General features: G+C 42.3%; 1 protein-coding gene across 1 annotated transcript; it reads right to left on the minus strand.

Moving 5' to 3' along the window:
* Positions 1-1119: 1119 nt before the first annotated feature.
* On the minus strand, positions 1120-26461 carry DGAT2L6 (diacylglycerol O-acyltransferase 2 like 6). Its single transcript, XM_047092596.1, has 7 exons — positions 26377-26461; positions 8474-8584; positions 7875-7945; positions 7309-7513; positions 5752-5926; positions 2201-2412; positions 1120-1772 (listed from the first exon to the last, which is right to left on the minus strand). Exons 1-7 carry the CDS (start codon positions 26459-26461, stop codon positions 1618-1620), a joined length of 1014 nt encoding a protein of 337 aa, XP_046948552.1. The 3' UTR covers positions 1120-1617.

The raw sequence follows: 26461 nt of genomic DNA on the forward strand, positions 1-26461 counted from the left end.
ATATGGTATCTGTGAAAAGACTATTCTTTACCCCTGTTGAATTGTCTTGGCACCGTTGGCAAAAATCAACACCATACATGTATGGGTTTATTTCTGGATTCTCACTTCCAATCTGTTGATACAAAAAGTTTTTTTTTAATTAATAAACTACTTTCCCTGAGGCCTAACCTGGATCCACTCTGAGTAGAATCCATGTCATTTTTGCCCACACTTATAAACCACTTCAAGAGGGGTGCCATGAACTACTTTAAATTTTCCTTCTTTAGGAAAATGAAGCTGATTAATAGGTTTCCAGGAAGCGAGGAATAGGATGTGTGATGGTATTAGAAAGAACTTTGGATTAGAATTAGCAAAGCCTAGGTTTGAATGCTCGTTCTATCCAAAGCTGTGTGGCTTTGGGCAATTTACTTAACTTCTATGAGTTTTAGCTACTGTGAAATGGAGGTGATGGAATCTCACAGGGTTGGCGTTAGCATTAAGAGACAAAGACTGTGAAAATAATGGCATAATCCATGTTACACAGTAGGAAGTTGACATAAAGTAGACTCACAGTCTGTGCATGGTCTTGTGGCTCCCTTCCTTCTGACTCTGGATGGCTATGTGGGGGTCAGGAGAGATGGGCTATTCAGTGGGTACCTATGCCAGTTCTCATGATTTTGCCTCTGTATCCTACACTGTGTAGCAGTTCTGGTTCCTCTCCATCACCTCTTCTGTCAGAGGAAGTATAAAGGGTGGATGAAGAGGAGGAAAATGGCTTTCCACAGACCAGCTTTCTGGCCAGGTTTGAGGGAAGGCCAGTAGTGAACCACAGTAATTAGAAAATAGTCATAGCCTCTTCTATACATCTAGACTTTTATTTTTAACTTTTTAAAAGTTTATTTATTCATTTTGAGAGAAACAGAGCATGAACAGGGGAGGGGCAGAGAGAGAGGGAGAGAAATAGAGAATCCAAAGCAGGTTCCACAGGATCAGCACAGAGCCCAACGTGGGGCTTGAACTCACAAACTGTGAAATCATGACCTGAGCTGAAATCAACACTCAGACACTTAAGCAACTGAGCCACCCAGGTGCCCATAGACCTTTATTTTTATAGAAGAAACAGCATAACTGCGTGTGGCAAGCTTTTGCAGTGTAGAATTGTGTCACAACTGAGGGAATCCTTTCTGTTTGGATCAGCAGCTACAGTTCAGGTCCCTGGTTTACCTGGTTGTGGGTCCCAAATTGTAAGGAGGAGAAGGAAACAAACTATTCCTGTTCTCAACAAGGCTTCTAAGCCTAAATCTAAAGAGTGATGGTGTCACTAAGGTTTGGTAAGGGGGAACGGTGGTGGTTTTTGGCTTCTCATTCCTTTGGTCAGAGGGTTGGCTGGAATCAGGGGGCAAAAAAAAAAAAGAGCTTTGGATTCACAAGACTCTGCTTTCTACAGTGGGTTGTTGCCTACTCTTCTGCTCCTTTGGTTTCTTCTGCAAAACCCCATTCATTAAGTACTTTCTGGCTTGGTTGGCCTCCTCCCTCATGCCTGAGATTCTCCTCTCTCCCTAAGTTCTTCCTTCTGGGTTACCCTATTTGGATCCATCAATGCTTTAGGACTTTAGTGATGGGGGAATCTAGTTCCTGTTATATGATTGTCAGCTCCTGGGCCTCAGGAAAGCCATACTGAACTTTGTGCTGGTCAAACAGCTTGCGCAGGGCACTGATGTAGAGTGCATGGTACTTGTCCACTGTCTTCTTGTTTGGCTTCTTAATCCTAGGGATTGGCAGGGGCTCCCCAACTATGGAGAAGGAGAAGAGACAAGCATCTGAGCCTCCCTTCCTCAACTCAAATTACCCATCCCTCAGAGGGATCCACATACTGAAACTCAGTATCTGTGTCTCCTCCCTTTCCTCTGTTCTTTCCCTCTGCTCTAGCCCCATCCCATCCCATATTCTCCAAATACCTAATCTCATGCATGCTGAAGAGAATGAGAGTAAGCTCAGAAGAGTGTTGAAGGAATGCATGTGAATAATAATGCTCTCTTGGCAGCTACGGAATGGCAACAACTCTTATTTGTTTAGTTGTCCTGCCCACCCTGCCCTCAACCATACCTACTGGAATTCCCAGTGCCCATCCCAGCTGTGTGCTGGGTCTCCTGGACTTGATGGATGACCTGGGTGGTGGGAATCAACGACCAGAGTGGTCCAGAGGTATTGGAAAGCTTACCAACAGTGGTAATGGGCAGATTGAAAGGAAGGAAGCCCCAGGATTCTCGAGTGAAGCCCCGGCCATGGAAGGTACAGAAATTTAGTCCCAGGATTTTTTTGAATGTGTCCTGGAAGGTTTTTTGGAAGAACCTTATCCATGTGCCCTCAGGGAAGGTCTCTTGATTGTGAACCTCATTCTCTCCAAAGGAATAGGAAGGGACAAGGTACGCTCTGCAAAGAAAGGAGCATAATTATTAACTCTCCCAGGTAGCTTCCCCCCAGCAAAACCCTCTCCAAGGTGGGAAGACTTTCCAAACATCCCATTGTAGGACAAGAACCCAATCACCCAAACATCTTCATGTCTCATTCTTGCCATGCTCCACCCTTCTAAATGAACCCTTTGTGGGGAGCTGCTGCACCTTGTCCCCTGATAGGAAGAAACAAATTTTAGACACTGTAACTGCCTTCACTGCACCCAGCATCCAGAGTGATCTTCCTAAACTGCATATCTGGACATGTCATTTCTCTCTTTAAAACTCTTCCAGAGATCCTCACTTTGTATCATGCTGCTTACCATGGCTTTTGTGCTCTAGCCCTGCCTACCTGGCAAGCTTCCTCTCTCCCCACCACTTCCTTGCAATCTGCTTAGCCATTCTAAATGTGCCAAGTTGCTGCTTGTCTATGCTGCTTCGTACATTCTGCTCCCTCTGCCAGAAATGCTTCCTATGTCTTCACATAATTCTACTGTGCCCTTCAATGCTCAGCTCCAATTTCAATCTCTTAAAGAAACCTTTTTTGACTACCTCCAGTTCCCTCCTCCATAGTGTAGATTAGGTACCCTTCATCTACTGCTTCTCTTTCTCCACACTAACACTATTCTAACTCAGTTATTCCAGTCATCTCCTTACCTGTCTTCCTCCCTAGTTGTCTGTCGAGCTGATCAAAGGTGGGAACTGTGTCATTCATCTTTGAATCTCTAGGGCCTCACAGAGTGCTTGATACATTGTAGGTCAACTGAGTTCTTTCTCCCATTTTGTCTGATTGGCAACTCCTACTATTTTAGCTCACAATTCAGATGTCACCCACTTATGAAACTTCTACATTGGGAGTGAAAATTTTTTCATCAATTATTGCTACCATAGCACTTTGTATATATCTCCATTATAGCACATCTACTGAGTTTTTTCTATGTGTCAGCACTGTTTTGAGCCCTAGGGACACATCAGTGAATAAAATGGATAAAAACAATTTTTGTCAGCAAAAATGAACTACTGGGACCTTATGAAGATAAAAAGCTTCTGCACAGCAAAGGAAACACCCAACAAAACTAAAAGGCAACCAACGGAATGGGAAAAGATATTTGCAAATGACATATCAAAGGGCTAGTATCCAACATCTATAAAGAGCTCACCAAACTCCACACCCGGAAAACAACCCAGTGAAGAAATGGGCAGAAAACATGAATAGACACTTCTCTAAAGAAGACATCCACATGGCCAACAGGCACATGAAAAGATGCTCAACGTCGCTCCTCATCAGGGAAATACAAATCAAAACCACACTCAGATATCACCTCACGCCAGTCAGAGTGGCCAAAACGAACAAATCAGGAGACTATAGATGCTGGAGAGGATGTGGAGAAACGGGAACCCTCTTGCACTCTTGGTGGGAATGCAAACTGGTGCAGCCACTCTGGAAAACAGTGTGGAGGTTCCTCAAAAAATTAAAAATAGACCTACCCTATGACCCAGCAATAGCACTGCTAGGAATTTACCCAAGGGATACAGGAGTACTGATGCATAGGGGCACTTGTACCCCAATGTTTATAGCAGCACTCTCAGCAATAGCCAAATTATGGAAAGAGCCTAAATGTCCATCAACTGATGAATGGATAAAGATATTGTGGTTTATATACACTATGGAGTACTACGTGGCAATGAGAAAGAATGAAATATGGCCCTTTGTAGCAACGTGGATGGAACTGGAGAGTGTGATGCTGAGATAAGCCATACAGAAAAGGACAGATACCATATGTTTTCACTCTTATGTGGATCCTGAGAAACTTAACAGAAACCCATGGGGGAGGGGAAGGGAAAAAAAAAAGAGGTTAGAGTGGGAGAGAGCCAAAGCATAAGAGACTCTTAAAAACTGAGAACAAACTGAAGGTTGATGGGGGGGTGGGAGGGAGGGGAGGGTGGGTGATGTGTATTGAGGAGGGCACCTTTTGGGATGAGCACTGGGTGTTGTATGGAAATCAATTTGACAATAAATTTCATATATTGAAGAAAAAAAATTAAAAAAATAAAATCAGAAAAAAAAAAGAATTCCCCTGGGGGGGGAATAAAATAAAATAAAAACAATTTTGTCCTCATGGAGCTTACATTTTTTTCTTGAGGGAAGACAGACAGTAAACAATGATAACAACAAATAAACAAAAAACAGATATATAAATAAATAAAATCAGTGATATATAAGAGGATGATAAACACAACCAGAAAAAGTAGAGCAAGATGGTCAAGATAGACCTTATTGAGAAGCAACATTTGAGCAAATACCTGGAGGAGGTAAAGCAATCAATTATTTGGAGGAATAATGTTCCAGGCAGAGGGGACAGCTAGAGCAAAGGTCATAAGGCAGGAGCATGTAGCTTGTTTGAAGTATAGCAAGGAGCCCAATGTAGCTCTAACAGAGTAAGCAAGGGTGAGACCAGGAGGTGATGGGGACTGGCTAAGGACCAGATTATTTAGAGTTCTGCAGGCCCTTGTAAAGATTTTGGCTTTTGCTCAGAGTGAAATGGGAGCCATTGGAACATTTGGAGTAGTGACATAATCTCACATTTAATGTAATCAGCTACAGTTGAGAATATTCTCTTGGATGTAGGGGAGAGAGGGAAAGAAGCAGGTAGAGCAGTTAGGAGACTATGTAATAATCTAGGGCAGAGATGATGCTAGTTTAAACCAGGGAGGGGGTTGTAGTTGAGATGATAAGTGGTTGGCTCCTGTATAGTTATATGTGTGCATGTCTGTTGTTCCCACTGGACTGTCAGTTTCTTAAAGGCAAGAACAAGGTCTTATTTATTTTTATACCCTCAATGCCTAGTACTATGCCTGACACACAGTAAGCATTAAGTGACTGCTGAAGGAATGCATCCTATTCCTGAAACCAAATTATATGCTGTTTGGGGGCAACAACCATATCTTCTGTATTTTTGCAACCCCCACAACACCAAGCCTAGTGCCTTCCTTGCCCTGGGTAGGTTCTCTGGGCCTCTCAGTTAATGGGTTGATATAGAGTGAAGCTCCACTTCCCCAGACCTACAGCCAACTAGGCTAATGGGAAGGAGGTAAAGGTCTTTTCCTACTGTTCTTTCTCCAACTTCAAGTAAAAGAAATGCCTACAAATGTATCTGGAGGCCCAAACACCATTAAGACACAGTGTGAAGGAGCAGAGGGAAGCAGAGTAAAGAGGGAGCCCCCTTTAACAGGTTTCCAAGGGAGGGAACCATTCTGGAGAGGTGCTACAGAGTACCTATGGCACCCTGACAATAGGGTACAGAACCTGGGGACCCACCCTGTCTTCAGTGCCAACTTCACAAAACCTTTACGTTCTTTAAGGTAGATGGTAGAGGCTCCTGGTTGGCACAAGAGGGCTTCAGCAGCTCCACCAACCACAATAACCACAGCATTTCCTGAGCCTTTTTGGGTCAGCAAATACTTCAAGGCCAACTCACTCACTGGGCACACACCTGTGAAAGCAAAGAATCAAGTAGCATAACAAACTTGGTGCCTGAGATTGGGGTGGGGGGTTCCTCTGGGCTCTTCCTGCTGGAGACAGTTCTGTTTCCTGAATATTGTTTCCACTTTTTTGTCTTTGACCTCCACATCCTGGGTTAGCCGTAGCCTGAGGTTAGTCCTTAGGGTCAGCTTCTGGCATTGGAGGTTCTGTACTACTACAGTTGGGGATACCTTGAGTTCCTCTGCCTGCTTCCTCTTAGCTCAATAGTATTTAAGCCCATCACTTCCCTTTCTACCCATAAACCATAGCCATCTTTGACTCTCCCCAGTCTTACAGGTCTGGAGACTCTCCAGAGTTTTCTCCCTCAGGGGTGATCAGGACTAGCCACCAGAAACCTGCTTTCTCCCTAGAGCAACCTGCCAACTGGGCACCATTGGCTTGGGTTTCTGTAGAGTATGCAGATCCAGGAGCTTGTACAAACCAAATTGAAATGTAGACAAACTATGGAATGAGGGTAACACCTTGCTGTTCCACAACAGTCATGGAGTCTTTCCTCACTTCTGCTTTTCATCTTTACTCTGGGATTACTTTTTATTCTCTCTTGAGATGGCAGAAGTTGCCCCCAAGCCTTAATCATTTGGTTCATGCCAAACTCAGAGGGGAGCAGAACCATCCTCTGGGACTCAGTGGTCCCACCTAACCTCTCCAGATAAATGTATCTTTTTAATGTTTGGTTTCAGTTGTTTTCTGGTGTCCAGAAGTGGAATATTCATCCAGAGAGAAGGACATTTGTCACAGTACCCTGGCTTAAAGCCTGGCATGGGGAAGTTGTCTTGGATTCTGATGTATGCCTATCCTTTATTCCTTGACATCTTATGCAAGTTTGAAGGGGTTCCCAGGAAATGAAGATCATGGGCAAGGAGGGTACAAGCTAGTATGAGAGACTTTAAAATGTCTTTAAGAGATTTTGAAAGCTGCTATACAAATGGCCAAAATAAGCCAAGTGACATCCCAGAAAGAATCTAGCAAAGTTCATCTGAGCTGCCCCATTCATGTCTGATTTTTCCTACATTTGGGTTTCATATTTGGCTTTTGCCTTTTGCTTTCCACTTTTGCTTTAATCCTGAGATCCAGTCTTCTGCTTCCTCCTCTGAAAGGATTCCTGGCAACTCTTATAAATGCCTGTAACTTATCCTACTGCCTAACTAAACCCTGCCTCCCAGATCTTGGACAGAACCTGATGTTTAGCCACATATTCCTTTTACTGGCTGTGTTCTGGACTCATTTTCTACTAAGTTCTCTTCTAGCAGGATGTGAGATGTGGACTGTTAGGGCTTACTGGGGCTGGAGCCCTGAGGTAGGTCAGAGGATGGAATGATTTCTTATACTCACCCATTGACATCACATATTCTCGCACAATTGGGATCCAGAAGATCCCTTCCAAGGTCCCTACTGAAGGAGTGATGCCTGGGAAAATCCGAGAAAAGCCAGTGGCCTCAGTAGCAAAGTTGATGAACACACCATAAGAGACAATGCCATGGGGGTGATTGGCAATGATATAGTTATGTTCCGGAGAGATGTCATGAGTCTTCACCAGCTGTTAGAGGGAGATTAACTCAGAGAAGTGGATAAGAAGAAGGAAGAGAGGACATGTGGACCCATATACTAGCACATAGCCTATTTTCCTTGGGGAGCCTCAAATCCCTGTTCATTGGGATGTAATCATTTTCATAGGATTGCCAGGGGTTATGATGCTCAGAGGATTTGCCACTGTGAAGAAAGGCTGCTTTCTATCCATCTTCCCACCTGCCCATCCATCTTGGGGGCCTACTCTGCATTATGCCCTCTGGGCCTTGACCTTCACTGCTGGCCACTAAAGCCTTTGAAAACATGGAGCTAAGTGGGAAAGGTGAGTCCAGGCAACATAAACCAAGGGCACTCAGAGGAAGGGTGGTTACCTTTATTGGGAAATAATTTTGAAAATACTTCCAGAGGGTCCAATTTCGTACCCAAGCTGAACGCCTACCACCTGTGGATACAGAAGGGAAGGAAAGAGCAGGTGAGATATTGCCAATCCCTCTACCTATCCCAGAGGTGGAGGGTTCTTTCTACAGTCCTCAGGTCACAGAGGAGTTCCCATTTTCATAATTCCATATTTCTAGAACACAGAGCTGTAGGTACTGTCCCTGAATCCAACCCCCAAGAAGATATAGGAGGTTCATGCTCTCCAGGAGCCAGCCAAGAAGGTGATGGGAAGATATCCCAAGGCTGGGGGCACATTCCCTGAAACCTATTAATTCTTCTTAGGAAGCCTGGGAGAGATCTCTGTTCTTTGCTCAGATTTGCTCCCCTCTCTTCCTCTCCTTCCCTCTACCCGTATTTGCTTCTTTTAATTTTTCCTGCTGTCCACCTTCCTATCTCATTTCCTTTCCCTTTCCCCATCTTTCTTCTTTGCACCCCTTCTCCCTATGCCTCTTCCACTCTCTCCATCCATTTCCTTCTCCCTGTGGTTCCATCCTTGGCACAGACAGGTACCACCATTCTTCCCATCTCTTACCTTGACTGTGAGTATTCCAATCATAGGCGAGCCAGGTTAAGGCGAGCACAGACAAGATCCAGAATTTAGTGAACATCAGAAAGTAGGGTATAAGAATAATAGGAATTGCTCCTGAGGGGACACAAAGGGTTTATGCCCTTCAGGTTCCTTCAAGTTTAATATAATTCTAACTACCATCTCTGCTCTCTACTGAAGGAGCAGGTCAAGGCTGGTGTGAGACCCTTCTTTCCCACTTCCCTCACAAACCCTCCCCACTCTGCTGTAGTCCAGGCTGACCTCTGAGTCCTTGGATCTGGGTACTTTTGATGGCTGAGATCTTAACTGAGGAAACTGCATAACCATGACATTCTCAGAGCAGGCCTTCAGCTGGGGTCAAAGGACAGCAGCCCTCCTTGGCAAGTGGCTTCCCAAGAGCAGCACTTGCACCAGTGGCTGAAATCCCCATTCTGGGACTTCAGGAATTCCTTTCTAAAAGCTCAACCCTCCTTTCTTTGTGGGACTGCTAAACCAGCACATACCAGCGGAGAAGGGCTGTCTGCAGTACACAGGCTGTTTGATGCTGAGAAGAAAACATGTATTAGAAACTGCTTTACTAGGTTCAATTTTGTCTCATTCAAAATGTTTCAAAAGTTCAGAAGGGGAAATATTATCTCTGTTAGCAAAGGGCCACAAAAGGCTATGAAATGTAAACATGATGCATCTCACAGCAGTGGGAATTCCCATTTTAAAATCTGCAGTCATGAGAAAGAGGGGCCAAGTACACATATTGTTAATGAAAAAAGACCCAGCTAAGGGAATGACTTCTTTGACCAGGTAACCACATCACGAGAGATAAAATTTCCAGAGAATGGAAAGAAACTCAAAAATTACTTAGAAGTGGGTTTGTCTCTTGAATTTTGGACATAGATGAAAATAATAGGAAAAAAGATAGAACAGGCCTTTCTTTAAAGATCATGTTATGGAGTAGAAGAAATCTTAGTGATAGGCTGAATCCTCTTTGCAAGAGCTGGCTGAGATAGTTTTTATAAGCATGCCAATTAAATAGAAAATAGTGGTGGGAGAAATTTTATAGGAAGCTTGCCATCTATAAATGTCCTACTACCCCTGATCCTCATAAAAGATGAGAGTAAATTTGCTAGGTAAGCTCTAGAGGAAAACTCAGCAAAAATCATTAATTAAAGGTAGTCTGAGTGTATAATTTCTCTTATATCTTGCTTCAAATAGATTTAGTTTGCATCACCAGTATTTAGAACAGTGCCCTGCACACAGTAGGTGTTTAACAAATATCTATAGACTGGCTAGAAGATAAAATAAGTGTTTTCTCTTTTCAATAATAGGTAAACTTAAATGTTAGTGTTTTGCCAGATTTGTGCTATTTAAATGTGATGTTATTTAAAAAGTATGGATGGATTGTGTACCTTATATCTGATCTCTTTCAGTTATTCACAAGTCCTAATGGTAGTCTAACCAACAGCCATACCTTGATAAACACCATCCTCCTTGTGGAATCTATTTGAACTGCAGGTGTGGCACCTCAGGAGACCATAAACGTCCTTTGAGGAGAAGCCTGCCAGACCTGGTCTGTTCGAATGTCATTGGCATCACTCACAGTGACAGAAGTGGGATTTAAAGACATAAGAGAAACAGAGGCCAAACATGGAAGAGATAAAGTTCATGGACCAAGGAGTTCTGTGACAGAAAGCAAAGGTATCTGAGGCAAGAATGATGGAGAACAACCATTTGTGTGTATGTGTACGTGACCCTCCCTTACATATTATGGCCTTGACACCAGGAGATGCTTCCAATATCTCGTCTGTGTTGAAGGGAGAAGTCGTAGTGTGGATTATCACGGAAGAGGTTCACATAAGGTAGGCTCTTAATTTAGTTTATATTGAAGATGGCCAAGCCATTCTAATAGATGTGTAGTGTGGTATCTCATCATAATTCTAATTTGCATTTCCCAAATACTTAATGATGCTTCCATCTGCCTTCTGTATATCCTCTTCGGTGAGGTGTCTGTTCATTTCACTTTAGTCCATTTTTCAATTGAGTTTTTTTGTTTTGTTTTGTTTTGTTTTGTTTTTAGTGGTGAGTTTTAAGAAGAGTCCTTTATATATTCTGGATACAAGTTCTTTGTTGGATATGTGATTTGCAAACATTTTCTCCCGGTCTGCTTTATCTTTTCATTGTCTAAACAGGCTCTTTCTTAGGGCAAAAGCTTTTAATTTTGATGAAGTCAAATGTATCATTTCCCCCCTTTCCAGATTGTGCTTTTGATGTAAAATCTAAGAACTTTTTACCTCACCTCATGTCATGAAGGTTTTCTTTTTCTTATTTTTAATGAAGGCTTCTTTATAAGTTTTTTACTAAACGTTTTACAGTTTTGTGTTTTACATTTATGTCTCTGATCCACTTTGAGTTATTTTTTTTAGTAAGATGTGAGGTTTAAAATTTTTTTTAATATTTATTCATTTCTGAGAGAGAGAGAGAGAGAGAGAGAGAGTGCGAGCGGGGTAGGGACAGAGAGAGAGGGAGACACAGAATCTGAGGCAAGCTCCAGGCTCTGAGTTGTCAGCAGAGAGCCCAATGAGAGAGGCTTGAACCCACGAATCGCAAGATCATGACCTGAGCTGAAGTTGGACACTTAACTGAGCCACTGAAGTGCCCCTAAGATGCGAGATTTTGATCAAGGTTCATTTACTACATATGGATATCCAATTGTTCCAGCATCATTTGTTTAAAACACTACCCTTCTTCCACTGAATTGCTTTTGCGTCTTTGTTAAAGATCAACTGGCCACAGGAGGGTTCAACAGAGATCTTGAACTCACCTTCTCCCACGAACACAGTATCTCTACAGCTACAGAAGAAACAATTCCCTCTGAAAAGGGCTTGAAGCCTAGCTGAACAGAGACTCCATGACAAAGAATAAAAGGGCCACATTGAGATAGGTAGGAGAGGTGGAGACACAGTCTAGCAAGAAATCCCTACCTCAGGAACAGTGAGCCACAATTGGAAGGGGTGTCAAAATCTGGAGCTCATCCCTAAGGACTGAGGGGTTTGTGCCCCATTTCAGGCCTCCCAACCCTTGGGAACTGCACCAGAGAGATGAGACCGCACAGCATCTGGTGTTAAAAATCAATGGGGTTTACTTTCAGGAGAACCATAGGGCCATAGGAAATGGAGGATTCATTCACTCTTGAAAGGGCTTATGTACAGACCCTCTTGCCCTGGGATCCAGCACAAAAGCAACAGTTTGAAAGGAGCCTGGATCATATTTTGAGGACACTCATTTGTTTTTGTTTTTGTTTTTATGATTTAACTTTTTTTATTTTTTAAGATTTACATCCAAATTAGTATATAGTGAAGCAATGATTTCGGAGTAAATTCTTTAATGCCCCTTACCCATTTAGCCCATCCCCCCTCCCACAACCCCTCCAGTAACCCTCAGTTTGTTCTCCATATTTATGAGTCTCTTCTGTTTTGTCCCCTTCCCTGTTTTTATATTATTTTTATTTCCCTTCCCTTACGTTCATCTGTTTTGTCTCTTAAAGTCCTCATATGAGTGAATTCATATGATTTTTGTCTTTCTCTGATTGACTAATTTCACTTAGCATAATACCCTCCAGTTCCATCCACGTAGTTGCAAATGGCAAGATTTCATTCTTTCTGATTGCCGAGTAATACTCCATTATATATGTATACCACATCTTCTTTATCCATTCATCCATCGATGGACATTTGGGCTCTTTCCATACTTTGGCTATTGATAGTGCTGCTATAAACATGGGGGTGCATGTGTCCCTTCGAAATAGCACACCTGTATCCCTTGGATAAATGCCTAATAGTGCAATTGCTGGGTTGTAGGGTAGTTCTCTTTTTAGTTTTTTGAGAAACCTCTATACTGTTTTCCAGAGTGGCTGCACCAGCTTGCATTCCCACCAACAATGCAAAAGAGATCCTCTTTCTCTGCATCCTTGGCAACATCTGTTGTTGCCTGAGTTGTTAATGTTAGCCATTCTGACAAGTGTAAGGTGGTATCTCATTGTGGTTTTGATTTGTATTTCCCTGATGATGAGTGATGTTGAGCATTTTTTAATGTGTCGGTTGGCCATCTGGATGTCTTCTTTGGAGAAGTGTCTATTCATGTCTTTTGCCCATTTCTTCACTGGATTATTTGTTTTTTGGGTGTTGAGTTTGATAAGTTCTTTGTAGATTTTGGATACTAACCCTTTATCTGATAAGGACACTCATTTGTTAATCTTAAATTATCTGCTGAAGAAGCAGAAACTTGTTGGAATGCTTTCCAAGGATGGAGGCACTGGTGGGTGTCATTTTTGAGTTCTTCTGCTTTATTGGTTGGCACTAGCAGGTGACTTTTACAAACCCTACCTCTAGCCTGCTAGCTCCACTGGGAGTGCCACCCATGAACTGCAGGTGTAGCCTACCCCACTGCAGCTGGGCTGGCCAAGTGCCCCACCCTCATGTTCACAGTTGTGGCCCACTGAGTCAGCAAGCACATGCAGCCCACACAAAGGACACCCCCTGAGCACCTGGCGTGGGTGGCCAGGGGGAATTGCATTTCTGGGCCCCATGAGTCCAAAATAATTGGAGAGATAGTCTTTGGCAGGCTACCACCCACAGGGCACTGCACAAACAACAGACTGAAACAAATCCCCCAGTCTTCATGTGAAAAAGTTTTATTTTCTTGTCCTCAAGTTTCAGCCTGAGGGGCAGGTTCAGGTTTGCCTCACATCCAGAGGCACTCCCAGGGAACATGGGCAGGGAGACACCACTGTTGGGGGTAGAGTTTACTTTATTTTTTTATTATTTTTTTTTAATTTTTTTTTCAACGTTTATTTATTTTTGGGACAGAGAGAGACAGAGCATGAATGGGGGAGGGGCAGAGAGAGAGGGAGACACAGAATCGGAAGCAGGCTCCAGGCTCTGAGCCATCAGCCCAGAGCCTGACGCGGGGCTCGAACCCACGGACCGCGAGATCGTGACCTGGCTGAAGTCGGACGTTTAACCGACTGCGCCACCCAGGCGCCCCTAGAGTTTACTTTAAAAAAAAGAACACGGGGGGAGTAAAAATACAATTTTTAGGATTGTTCAAGACAAAATGAAAAAAGAAAACTGCAAAGCAGAAACATACCCATAAATATAGAGAACAAACTGATGGCTATGAAGGGGGATGGGCAAAATGTGAAGGGTAATGGGAAGCACAGGCTTTAAATCATGGAATGAGTAAGTCATGAGAATGAAAGGTACAGCATAGGGAATATAGTAAATGGTATTGTAATAGTGTGTATGGTGACAGATGGTAGATACACTTGTGGTGAATATAGCATAACTATAGAGTTGCTGAATAACTATGTTGCACACCTGAAACTAATGTAACATTGTATGTCAATTGTACTTTAATAAACATAAAATAAAATGTCAAAAAAGAACCCTCAAAACAAAGACTGCAAACAAAGACAAAGAAGGACATTACTTAATGATAAAGGGGTCAATCTAACAAGAGGATATAATATTTGTAAATATTTACACACCCAACGTAGAAGCACATAAATATGTAAAACAAATATTAACAGACCTAAAGGGAGAAATTGACAGCAAGCAATAAAGTAATAGTAGGGGAGTTTAATACCTCACTTACATCATGGATAGACTATCCAGACAGAAAAGCAATAAGGAAACATCAGCCTTAATGACACATGAGACAAGATGGACTTAATAGACATATACTGAATATTTCTTCCCCAAGTAGCATAATACACTTTCTTTTCAAGTGCACATGAAACATTCTCCAGGATAGATCATATTAGGCCACAAAACAAGTCTCAGTAAATTTAAAAAGATTGAGATATCAAGCATTTTCCTCCAATCACAATACTATGAAACTAGAAATCAACTACAAGAAGAAAACTGGAAGCATCCCAGTATGTAGAAGCTAAACAACATGCTACTGAACAACCAATGGGTCAATGAAGAAATCAAAGGAGAAAATTAAAAACACCTGGAGACAAATGAAAATAGAAATACAGTAGTCCAAAAATTGTGGGAAGAAGCAAAAGCAGTTTTTTTTTAAAGTTTTATTTTTGAGACAGAGAGAGACAGAGCATGAATGGGGGAGGCGCAGAGAGAGAGGGAGACACAGAATCGGAAGCAGGCTCCAGGCTCTGAGCCATCAGCCCAGAGCCCGACGCGGGGCTCGAACTCACAGACCGCGAGATCGTGACCTGGCTGAAGTCGGACGCTTAACCGACTGAGCCACCCAGGTGCCCCGCAAAAGCAGTTTTAAGAGGGAACTTTATAGCAATACACTGTTACCTCAAGTAACAAGAAAAATGTCAAACAACCTAATGCTACATCTACTGGATCTAGAAAAAGAACAAATAAAGCTCAAAGTGAATAGAAGGAAGGAAACAGTAAATATCAGAGCAGAAATAAATGAAACAAAGAGTAAAAAGACAACAGAAAAGATCAATAAAACTAAGAGCTTGTTCTTGTTTTTTAAATGTTTATTTATTTTTGACAGAGAGAGAGAGAGACAGCACGAGCAAGGGAGGGGCAGAGAGAGAGGAAGACACAGAATCCGAACCAGGCTCTGAGTTGTTAGCAGGCTCCAGGCTGTCAGCACAGAGCCCAATGTGGGGCTTGAACTCATGAGCTGTGAGGTCATAACCTAAGCCAAAGTCAGCCGCTTAACCAACTGAGCTACCCCGGCACCCCAGACTAAGACCTTGTTATTTGAAGAGATAAGCAAAATTGACAAATCTTTAGCCAGACTCATCAAGAAAAAAGAGAGGGCTCAAATAAATAAAAATAGAAATGCAAGAGGAGCACTTTAACTGATATCATAGAGATACAAAAGATCACAAGAGACTATTAACAATTATTATGCCACAGGGGCACCTGGGTGGCTCAGTTGGTTGAGCATCTGACTTCGGCTCAGGTCATGATCTCACAGTTCGTGGGTTCAAGCCCTGCGTCAGGCTCTGTGCTGACAGCTTGGAGCCTGGAGCCTGCTTCACATTCTCTGTGTCCCTCTTTCTCTGCCCCTCCCCCACTTATGCTCTGTCTCTTTCTCTCTCAAAAATATATAAACATTAAAAAAATTAAAAAAAAACAATTATTATGCCAACAAATTGGAAACCTAGAAGAAGTGGATAAATTCCTAGAAGCATACAATCTTCTAAGATTGAATCGTGAAGAACTAGACTGACTGGTAATTAAAAATCTCTCAACAAACAAAAGTCCAGGATCAGATGGCTTCACTGGTAAATTCTACCAAACATTCACAAAAGATTTAATACCTACTCTTCTCAAACTCTTCCAAAAAACTGAAAAGGAGGGAACACTTCCAAACTCATTTCATGAGGCCAGAAGTAACCTGATACCCAAACCAGACAAGAACAACAACACACACACACACACACACACGAAAAAAGAAAAAAAGAAAAAGGGAAAAAATTATAGGCCAATATCCCTAGTGAACAAAACACAAAAATCCTCAATAAAATATTAGTAAATTGAATTCAGTAACACATTTAAAAGGATCATATACTATGATCAAGTGGGATTTATTTCAGAGATGCAAGGATGGTTCAGCATCCACTAGTCAAACAACATGATACACCACATTAATAAAAATGAAGGATAGAAATAACATGATTATCTCAATAGATGCAGAAAAAGCACCTGACAAAATTCAACATCCATTTATGATAAAAACTCATGAGGGAATGTACCTCAATATAATAAAGACCATATATGACAAACCCACAGCTAACATACTCATCAGTGAAAAGCTGAAGGTTTTTCTGCTAAGATTAGGAACAAGACAAAGATGCCCATTCTCACCACTTTTATTCAACATATTGGAAGTCCTAATCACAGCAATTAGACCAAAAAAAAAAAAAAAAAAGAAAGAAAGAAAAGGGATACAAATCAGAAAGGAAGAAGTAAAATACTCACTATTTGTAGATCACATGATACTATATAGAGAAAATCCTAAAGACTACAAAAAAAAACTGTTAGAACTAATAAATGAATTCAGTAAAGTTGCAGGAAATAAAATCAATATACAGAAATCTGCTGCATTTTTATACACTAACAACAAACCATCACAAAGAGAGTGTAAGAAAACAATCCCATTTACAACTGCATAAAAAAAATACCTGGGAATAAATTTACCCAAGGAGGTGAAAGACCTGTACACTGAAAACTACAAGACATTGATAAAGGAAATTGAAGAAGACACAAATATATGGAAAGATGGTCTGTGCTCATGGATTGGAAGAATTAACATTGTTAAAATGTCCATACCACCTTAAGGAATCTACAAATTCAATGCAATCTCTATCAAAATCCCAATGACATTTTTCACAGAATTAGAATAATTCTAAAATTTGTGTGGAACTTCCAAAAATCTTGAATAGCCAAAACAATCTTGAGAAAGTAGAATAAAGCTGGAGGTATCATACTCCTGATTTCAGACTATACTACAAAGCTATAGTAATCAAGACAGTATTGTACTGGCATAAAAACACATAGATCAGGGGCACCTGGGTGGCTCAGTAGGTTGAGTGTCCAACTTCAGCTCATATCACGATCTTGTTGTTGGGGGGTTTGAGCCCCATGTCAGGCTCTGGGCTGACAGCTCAGATCCTGGAGCCTGCTTCAGATTCTGTGTCTCCTTCTCTCTCTACCCCTCCCCTGCTCACACTCTGTCTCTCTCTCTCTCTCTCTCAAAAACAAATAAACATTAAAAAAAACATAGATCAATGGAATAGGATAGAGAGCCCAGAAATAAACCCACACATATATGATCAATTAACTTATGGCAAAAGAGTCAATAATATACAATGGGAAAAAGACAGTTTCTTCACCAAATGGCGTAAATATAAGAACATTGGGGAGCAAATGGTAATTTAATAATTCAACATCTAACATGGCTTCCTATGACTCTTAGGGTGAAGTCCAGTCTTGTAATCTGGGTTTCAAAGGCACTCTGTGGTGGAGCCCCGGGCCACCCCCTTGTCCTCTGCACTCCACCATACTGTTCCGTCAGTTCCTTCAATTCATTCTGCTCTCTAGCCTCTGGGCCTCTGTGCATTTTGTCCCTTTTACCTGGAAGAACCTTTCCTCAGCTCTTTCCTGGCTAGTTCATATTTATCTTTTAGGCCTCAAGATAAACGTCACAGTTTCAATGTTTTGGCACTATCTTCGACTTCTTTCTCTTTCCCATTCATTCTCCTGCCTGTATCTCCATTGCTACTGCTATGGTTGAAGGCTTGAACTCCTCGGGTTTGGACTGCAATCTTGAGTCTGTTCTTTTTGCCTGCGTGTCCCTTCCCCTCTGGTCCATTTTCCATGTTATTGCCAGATTGCTTTCTAAAGCACAGTCATAATGTTGTTTGCCTCTGAAACCTTCAATATTTTCCCACTGCAACAGAAAAAAAGTGTAAACATGTAGTCCCTCCGTGGACTAGCCCCAAACACCTTCCTCACCTCATCTCTCACTACCTGCACTCATACTGCTTATGCTCTAGCCCAGTATTTCTCAAAGCATTGTCCTTATATCACTGTAGGTACACTAGATGATCTGAGGTGGTGTATGGATGGTAAATCATTTTAATATATAGTGAATAAAAAGTGAATTTATGGTAGTGATCTAAAATATCTGTTATAATACACTAATTTAGGTAACAGCAATGAGTCAATTTGGAAAAAAATGTTAAGTCATAATAGCATAGGTGGTACTCAACTGTAGAAAATCCAGAAGGTGGGATGTGAATGGCTGAAACATGGGAAACAGGGGCCCAACCACCTTAGTGTACTCCCCATTCCCAACTCTATACCTTTGGTGGTGCTGTTCCTTTATTCTGACTACCCTCTCTTCAACTTTCTGCCTATCAAAGTTCTTTCAGCCTTCAAGGATTTGCTCAAATGATACCCCCTTGATGATACTTTTGGTGATTCTCTGCTCAGAATGAAGGGTTCCCTCCTCCACACAACCACAGCACATTACTTATGCTTCTGTTTGACCCTGTTTCATTCTGGTGCTTATGTAGTTAGTACCTCACAAGTCTAGCCCTCTCCCTATTAGACACTAAGCTTCTTTTGTTTTATAAATTTTTAAGTTTATTTATTTATTTATTTATTTAGAGATAGAGACAGAGAGATCAGGGGAGGGATAGAGAGAGAGAGAGGGAGAGAGACAATCCCAAGGAGGCCCCATGCTGTCAGCACAGAGCCCAATGTGGGGCTCAAACTCATGAACTGTGAGATCATGACCTGAGCTGAAATCAAGAGTCAGATGCTTAACTGAGCCACTGAGGCACCCTCAGCACTTATTATTAATAAGCACTCGTTCAGGACTTAATGTACATTATCTCATTTAATTCTCTCATAACCCTGACAAATAGATAATTTTATTATCCCCATTTTATATATGAACAAATGTGATGCTCGGAGTGGTCAAACTTTGGGGGAATAAAAAGTTCCAAGCTTTAGGAAAAAAGTAGGTAGCATTTGTGGAGTCTTTACTACGTGTCAAGAGCTATTTTAGACACTTTGTGTGTGTTACCTCATATTAATACCTGTAGGAAAGAAAGTTCATGCCTTCCAGGAACTGACAGTCTAGTGGAGAAAATTGATACCATAAACAGTGGATAGATTCCAGAGGGTAAGACTATATAGTCAAATGTTATTTTATGTGAACCCAAGCAGAAGACCATTCCTTACTGCTGGGGAACCTGGAAAGGCTTCTTGTGGAGGGTAAGATTTAAGTTGAATTTTGGAGAAAGAGTAGGATTCTGACAGAGAGATTAGTGGAGGAAGGGCTTTCCATGCATGAGGAAGAACTTGAACAAAGATCTGTAGATGGAGGAGCCCAAGGCCCATAACACCATAACCTGAAAAAGTACAGGGAGACGGGGAAGACATGGAATAGGAGATGGAACTGAGAAGGAAGCTGGGGAGATTAGGCTTCATGCTAGAGGAAATATGAAGCCAGTGAAGGTTATCAAGCAGAGGAACAGCATGATCATATCTGTGTATCAGGAAGATAATTGTAGTAGCAAGAGAAACTGTAGGCACTAATTAAGAGATGCAGTAATATATTTTTAAAGTGTTTATTTATATTTGAGAGAGAGAGAGAGAGCAGGAAAGGGGCAGAGAGAGGGAGAGAGAGAATCCGAAGCAGGCTCTGTGCTGTCAGCACAGAGCCCAGTGTGGGACTCAATCCCATGAACTGAGATCATGACCTGAGCCGAAATCAAGAGTTAGACACTCAACTGACTGAGCCACTCAGGTGCCCCAAGATGCAGTAGTTTAGATGAGAGACAATGGGAACACGAAGTAGGTTACTATTTCTCAAACCAATTTGAAAGATACTATGGAGGTAGAATTTTCAGAGTTTGGCAGTTGATCAGATGTAGGGGGTGAATGAATAATGCCTTGAAGGATCTGGGAATGCTAGGAAAGTATTAAAGTCTCTATTTGCCTAATTTTCTAGGATATAGTTACTCATTATTCTTCCTGAAGGTGCAATGAAATCAGAATGTAGGGTGCTTGTCTCAGAAGTGGTTGGCTTTCCTCTGTTGATTAAATGGCAAGGTTGGCAGTGTCTTATGAGTTGGAGTGGTTGGGCTTGAAGTAATGTCAATTTCTATAACAGAAAGAAAGAAAATGAACATCTATTGAGGATTTTTTTTGGCTCTTTGATCTTCAGAATGGTATTTAGAGGAAGATACTATACTCTGTTTCTACAATGGTGGAGGGTGAATGGCTTACTTGTGAAGATCACATAAAAATAGTATTGATGGAGGCACCTGGGTGGCTCAGTCAATTAAGTGTCCAACTCTTGATTTTGGCTCAGGTCATCATCTCACAGCTTGTGAAGTCAAACCCTGCATCAGGTTCTGCACTGAGAGTGCAGAGCCTGCTTAGCATTCTCTCTCTCCCTCTCTTTCTGCCCCTCCCCCTCTCAAAATCAGATAGATAAACTTTAAGAAGAAATAACATTGACTTACTTGCACAAGGTCCAGTAGCAACAGGTGGCAGACCTGGCCTATCTGATTACTAAGACTATGTTCTATTTTATGTAGTATCAGAAACCAGAGAAAGAAGGCAGACCTAAAAAAAGTGGGGGGTGATCAGAGGTGATCAGGTGAAAGAGAGGAAAAAGAAAAAGAGATGGACTTAATGGTCTCTACTGAGGGAGAATTTAGAATTTAGTGTCAATTTAGTGTCAGGCCTGGTCTTGTGAGAAATATAACTATGACAAGATATGGCTCCTATTCTCATGGGGCTTATTGAGTAGAGGGGGCAAAGGATACAAGGGCTGCTACCTAACCTATTTTTACAAAGTGCTTTGGACTTTCAGAGGTGATACGGTCTTGGGTTGGCTAGAAAATGTTGCAGAGAAGATGTGAATTGAGCAATATTTCAAAGGACAGGTTGTCCATGATTATTAGTCCAGGGAGAGGGATCAGAACATCTTTCCAGTGGAGGGAATAGTCAGAGCATAGGTGAAGGAGTGGGAGAGTACCCTTTATGTTTGTTCTATGAATAGACTGCTTGGAACACAAGCTTCTTATAGGGGAAGAGTGGGGGGATGAGCTGGTTAAAGGTTAGAGCCAGAGAGTGGAGGAGGGCCTTGAATGCCCAGGCTAACATATTTGTACATCACTGAGTAGGCAGTGGGAAATCACTGACTATTTTTGAGCAGGAGAGGACTGTAATTAAAGATGTTTTCAAAAGACTCTACTGGGAGCAAGCAGTGGAATAGATTGGAGAGGGTGAAGACTAGAGGGTAGAGAGCCAGGAAAGCAGATATTGCAACAGTTTAGGTAGATGGTGACACATGCCCAGAAAAGAAGAGACAGAGAGCCATCCTCCAATGGAAGCTGGCCCTCAGAGGGCCTCTCAGGGCCATTGCCTAATTCTAAGGGTCACGAATATTTGTATTTTACACCTCCCCCAAACTGTCTTTTCATTCCTCTCTTCTCCCTTCTTCCCTCCTTCTTGTTCCTCTCCTTTTTCTCCTCTTTCCCCCTATTTCCTCTCCCATTACTTTCAGGGATGCTCAGTAATCAGCCATGATTCTAAACGTCATTCAGGAAAGTGGAGAGGTGCTGAGGGAGGCTCTGAGCAAGAAAGAGGAATGAAGGAAAGCAGGTGCATGAAAAAATTAAGAAGGAAATCGAGGAAGGAAGGAATTTAGGAAGGAAGGAAGGAAGAAAGGAAGGGAGGATGGAAGCTATTCTATATGGAGCATTTACTGTATACCAAGCTAAGAGGATGGGGATACTGAGGCTTAGAGGGGTCCAAATACTTGTTGGAAGTCACACAGCTAATTGTTATCCAAGTTTGACAAACTCGAGAACCCTGGTCCTGTTCATCATGTTTCACTGTTTCTATTTCCTGCTTTTCCTGATCCCCTTAACTTGGTGTGATAATTTTTCCCTGAAACCCTAATATCACTTTGTTGTGACTATTTCTTTCACTTACTACAGTCTGTCTTACATCGTAGTGACTTCTGTGTGTGTCCAGCACTGATGCATAAACTGTGTACAGTGGTGGAACTAATGATTGCTTTATCTTTTTTTTTTAATTTTTTTTCAACGTTTATTTATTTTTGGGACAGAGAGAGACAGAGCATGAACGGGGGAGGGGCAGAGAGAGAGGGAGACACAGAATTGGAAACAGGCTCCAGGCTCCGAGCGATGGCTGCTCCGAGCGCCCAGAGCCTGACGCGGGGCTCGAACTCCCAGACCGCGAGATCGTGACCTGGCTGAAGTCGGACGCTTAACCGACTGCGCCACCCAGGCGCCCCTGATTGCTTTATCTTTGTTGCTAGATAGTAAGGAGTTTGTACTTGATCCATGGTAGTTTCGACAAGGACCGTCACCACCTTGTAATTAGTATTTGCTCTACAACTATTGAACAGATTTGAATGTCTTAGGCACTTCTGGGGACATCTTACACTGTTACAGATGCTCCAAGACCCAGGATTCATGTTGTATTTCTAGCACAATCACTAAAATGATAGAAACAGGATGTATAACATCTAACCTAGTAGAGGAAGGCAAATGGAATGATAAAAATAATCAATGAAAAACAAGACAAGATAGGGGCACCTGGGTGGCTCGGTCGGCTAAGCTTCTGACCCTTGGTTTCCATTCAGGTCATGATCTCACACTTTGTAGGACCGGGCCCGGTGTCGGGCTCCGTGCTGGCGGCGCTGAGCCTGCTTGAGATTCTCTCTCTACCCCTCCCTGCTCGTGCTTGCTCTCTTTCTCTCTCAAAATGAATAAACATTTTTTAAAAAGAAAAAAAAATAAGTCAAGACAAATGGCCAACAAGCATATGAAAAGATGCTTAACATCACTAATTGTTAGGGAAATGCAATCAAAATCCCACAATGAGATATCACCTCACATTCATTAAGATGGCTCCTATTGGGGCACCTGGGTGGCGCAGTCGGTTAAGCGTCCGACTTCAGCCAGGTCACGATCTCGCGGTCTGTGAGTTCGAGCCCCGCGTCAGGCTCTGGGCTGATGGCTCAGAGCCTGGAGCCTGTTTCCGATTCTGTGTCTCCCTCTCTCTCTGCCCCTCCCCCGTTCATGCTCTGTCTCTCTCTGTCCCAAAAAATAAATAAACGTTGAAAAAAAAAAAGATGGCTCCTATTAAAAACCCCCAGAAAATAAAGAAGTGTTGGAGAGAATGTGGAGAAATTGGAACTTGTGCACTGTTGGTGGGAATGTAAAATGGGTGCAGGTGCTGTGGAAAACAGTGTAGCTGTTCCTCAAAAAATTTAAAATGGAATTTCCATGTGATCCAGCAATTCCACTTCTGGGAATATATCCAAAAGAATTGCAAACAGGATCACAGAGATATATTTGAACACTCATGTTCACAGAAGCATTATTTACAATATTCACACAATAGAATATTATTCAGCCTTAACAAGGAAGGAAATGTTGTCATGTGATACAGTGTGGGTGAAACATGAAGATATTATGTTAAGTGAAATAAGCCAGTCGCAACAGGACAAATAGTGTATGATTCCACTTATATGAAGTACCCAGAGGAGTCAAATTCACAGAGACAGAAAGTAGAAGAGTAGTTGCCAGAGGCTGGGGGGAGGGGACAATGGTGAGTTCTTGTTGAATGGGTACAGACTTCAGGAAGAGAGCTCTGGAGGTGGATGGTGGTGACAGTTGCACAACACTGAATGTACTTAATGCTGCTCTAATGTACACTGAAAAATAGTTAAAATGGTTGGTTTGATATTATATGTATTTTACCACAATTAAAAAAAACTTTTAAAAATGCAGGTGAAAGAAAACATTCACACTTATTATTAGTGTTTTCACTTTAGACACGTAGGTGCCATCATTTGTCCATAACATCCCCACCCCACACCTCCAGCTCTTCCAGAAGAAGTGGAAGCTGGTAAGATGGCGGGGGGCGGGGGGCTGGGAGTGGGCATTACTAGGAGGCTAACCCTCACCTATGGGCCCTTACATATTCAGTGTTGGATGTGCCTTGTACCCTATCCCTGTCCACAGTGTCCTTTGAAAGGGGGAAAGGAAGAGAGAAGAAAATACTTAAAAACAAATCATTTTCTGGGAGAAAAATGAAAACATTTTATTGAGGAGTGCTCCCTAGAAGAGTCAGAATAATCTGGGCACTTGTGTTCGAAGACCACACAAAGGGTTTCTGGGTCAGTACAGACTCCACACCTAAAGGGAAGAACTTACACACCTCTTCCTCTCTCTTTTATTAAAAAATTTTTTAATGTTTATCTTTGTAGGGGGGGCAGAGAAAGGGAGACAAAGAATCCAAAGCAGCTCCAGGCTCTGAGCTGTCAGCACAGAGCCAGACTTAGGGCTCAAACTCACAGAGTTGTGAGATCATGACCTGAGCCAAAGTTGGACGCTTAACTGAGCCACCTGGGCGCCCCTCTTCCTCTCTTGACCTCTTTTCCCTGCTCTCTAGTCCCCAGACTTGCCCACTCTTTCTAGGATCCAGACTTGAAATGGTGGCTGCCACCGCAATACCAAGACTTTTAGGACATTCCTGTGCCCCCCTCACTTTCCTGAGGGCTGCAACTTGTCAAAAGGGTCTGTTTGAGGAGTTAAGACAAACATAAAGGAAAACAGAAAATATGAAAGACTAGAAGCAAGTTTACAAAAAAATTGCTTTTTCCCCCCTTAATACAGCTAGAGTCAGGCCATTGATGAACTAAGTGCTCAGCATGATTTGATTTCAATAAGGCTCAATAAGTCATCATCTTTGGCAGTCACAGATGCCTTTGGCAGTCTGGTGAAGCCTATGGACCCCTTCTCTGAATAATATTATAAATGCACAAAATAAAATATATAGACTTACAAAGGAAATGCAAAATATTAAAACACAGTTCTCAAAACATCACCAAAAATGTGTCATAGTAACATGGGCTTCTTGGTTTATGCATCAAATAACAGACCTAATGGCAGTTCCAATAACCACTGGCATTTTGAAGTAGTCGTGAGCATAAATGACATTTCGAGATGCCTGCAACAACTGGCAAATGAAACGCAAATCTGTGATGTCTATTACTGACAAATTCACTGGTGCTGTTAATGTTTCTGTGGCTTGTTGCCTACATTCATTATTTCAATTCGAAGCTAGTGAAAATAAAGGTAAATTTTGCTATATGAATTCAAAGTTGTCCACCCCTACCCCCAATTCTAGGTCCATAGGCCTTTGGTTAAGGCCCTCTGCTCTAAGGGATCATATAGTCTCCCATAGATTGGAATTGGCTGCCTTCAGGGTGACATTTCTCCCCATCCAGTTTCCAAGCTTTGGCCCTGGAATTGGTTGCCCATGAAGTCCTAGATTCCGGTTGGGAAAAGCTTAGCACTCTCAACCCATTTGCCCAGCACTGATAATTGCCATGCTCTGAGTCCACTGAGCAACTTGCCTTTTATTAAAGTTCTGTCTGGGGTGCCTGGGTGGCTCGGTTGGTTAAGCATCCAACTTTGGCTCAGGTCATGAACTCACGGCTTGTGGGTTCGAGCCCCACATTGGACTCTCTGCTGACAGCTTGGAGCCTAGAGCCTGCTTCAGATTCTATGTCTCCTTCTCTCCCTGCCCCATCCCCACTTGCACTCTCTCTCTGTCTCTCTCTCTCTCTCAAAAATAAATAAATGTTTTAAAAACTTTTAAAAAATGTTTGTTTAATGAGTCACTAGGGCAGCTCCCAGATTTTCCAGAATTTTCTCCCCATAGTTTTAGACTAGAGAATCACCTTATGCCTACCTAGCAATACCAACTCTGCAAGCCACCATCACCTTTGCCCCCAACCCTGAATAGGACTCTTTTTGGCAAGTTCAGAGGGAGTGAGCAGGGGGATGCATAAAATGGGTGATGGGCATTAAGGAGAGCACTTGTTGGGGTGAGCACTGAGTGCTGTATGTGATGAATCACTACATTCTACTCCTGAAAGTGATACTACACTATATGTTAACTAACTGTAATTTAAATAAAATGTTGAAATTAACAAAAAAAAAAAAAAAACAACAACAAAACAGGGGGCAGTCCTGGGAAGGCTGCGGTGATCTTTAAACCAGAACAACCAAAGGCTCACTCATGGCCTTCATGCCCTCAGTTGGAAAGAGGGAAATCTGATGATTTCATTAGAAACCTAATGATTTCATTCTTGCTCAACAGCATCCATCTTTCTGGGTGAGAAGCAATAGTCCTTCCCAAAGAGGGTGGGTGGGGTGTGGCGGGGGGGGGGGAACCAGCCAAATGATCTCTTTGGAGCCTTCCTCATCTGGGATTCTTGCCCTCGTTCTTGGCCTGTTCTCCTGTGCTCTCCAACCCCTGGTGTTCACTTACCTAAAAATACGTAGACGGGGAGCCACTGCAAAACAGACAGGGTTTGGAGGCATTCGTGAAGACCCAGTCGGGAAAGGAAGGCCAT

The sequence above is a fragment of the Lynx rufus genome, unplaced genomic scaffold (genome assembly GCF_022079265.1).
Source record: "Lynx rufus isolate CCGP_SWC_20201006 ecotype Redwood Valley unplaced genomic scaffold, mLynRuf1.p SCAF_30, whole genome shotgun sequence".
NCBI lineage: Eukaryota > Metazoa > Chordata > Mammalia > Carnivora > Felidae > Lynx > Lynx rufus.

Coding starts and splice junctions, on each gene's coding strand:
- DGAT2L6 (XM_047092596.1), bottom strand. CDS start 26,461: ATGGCCTTCCTTTCCCGACTGGGTCTTCACGAATGCCTCCAAACCCTG. Junction 7,514..7,874: donor AAAATTATTTCCCAATAAAG/GTAACCACCCTT, acceptor TCCCTCTAACAG/CTGGTGAAGACTCATGACAT. Junction 2,413..5,751: donor AAGTTGGCACTGAAGACAGG/GTGGGTCCCCAG, acceptor CTTTCTTTGCAG/AGCGTACCTTGTCCCTTCCT.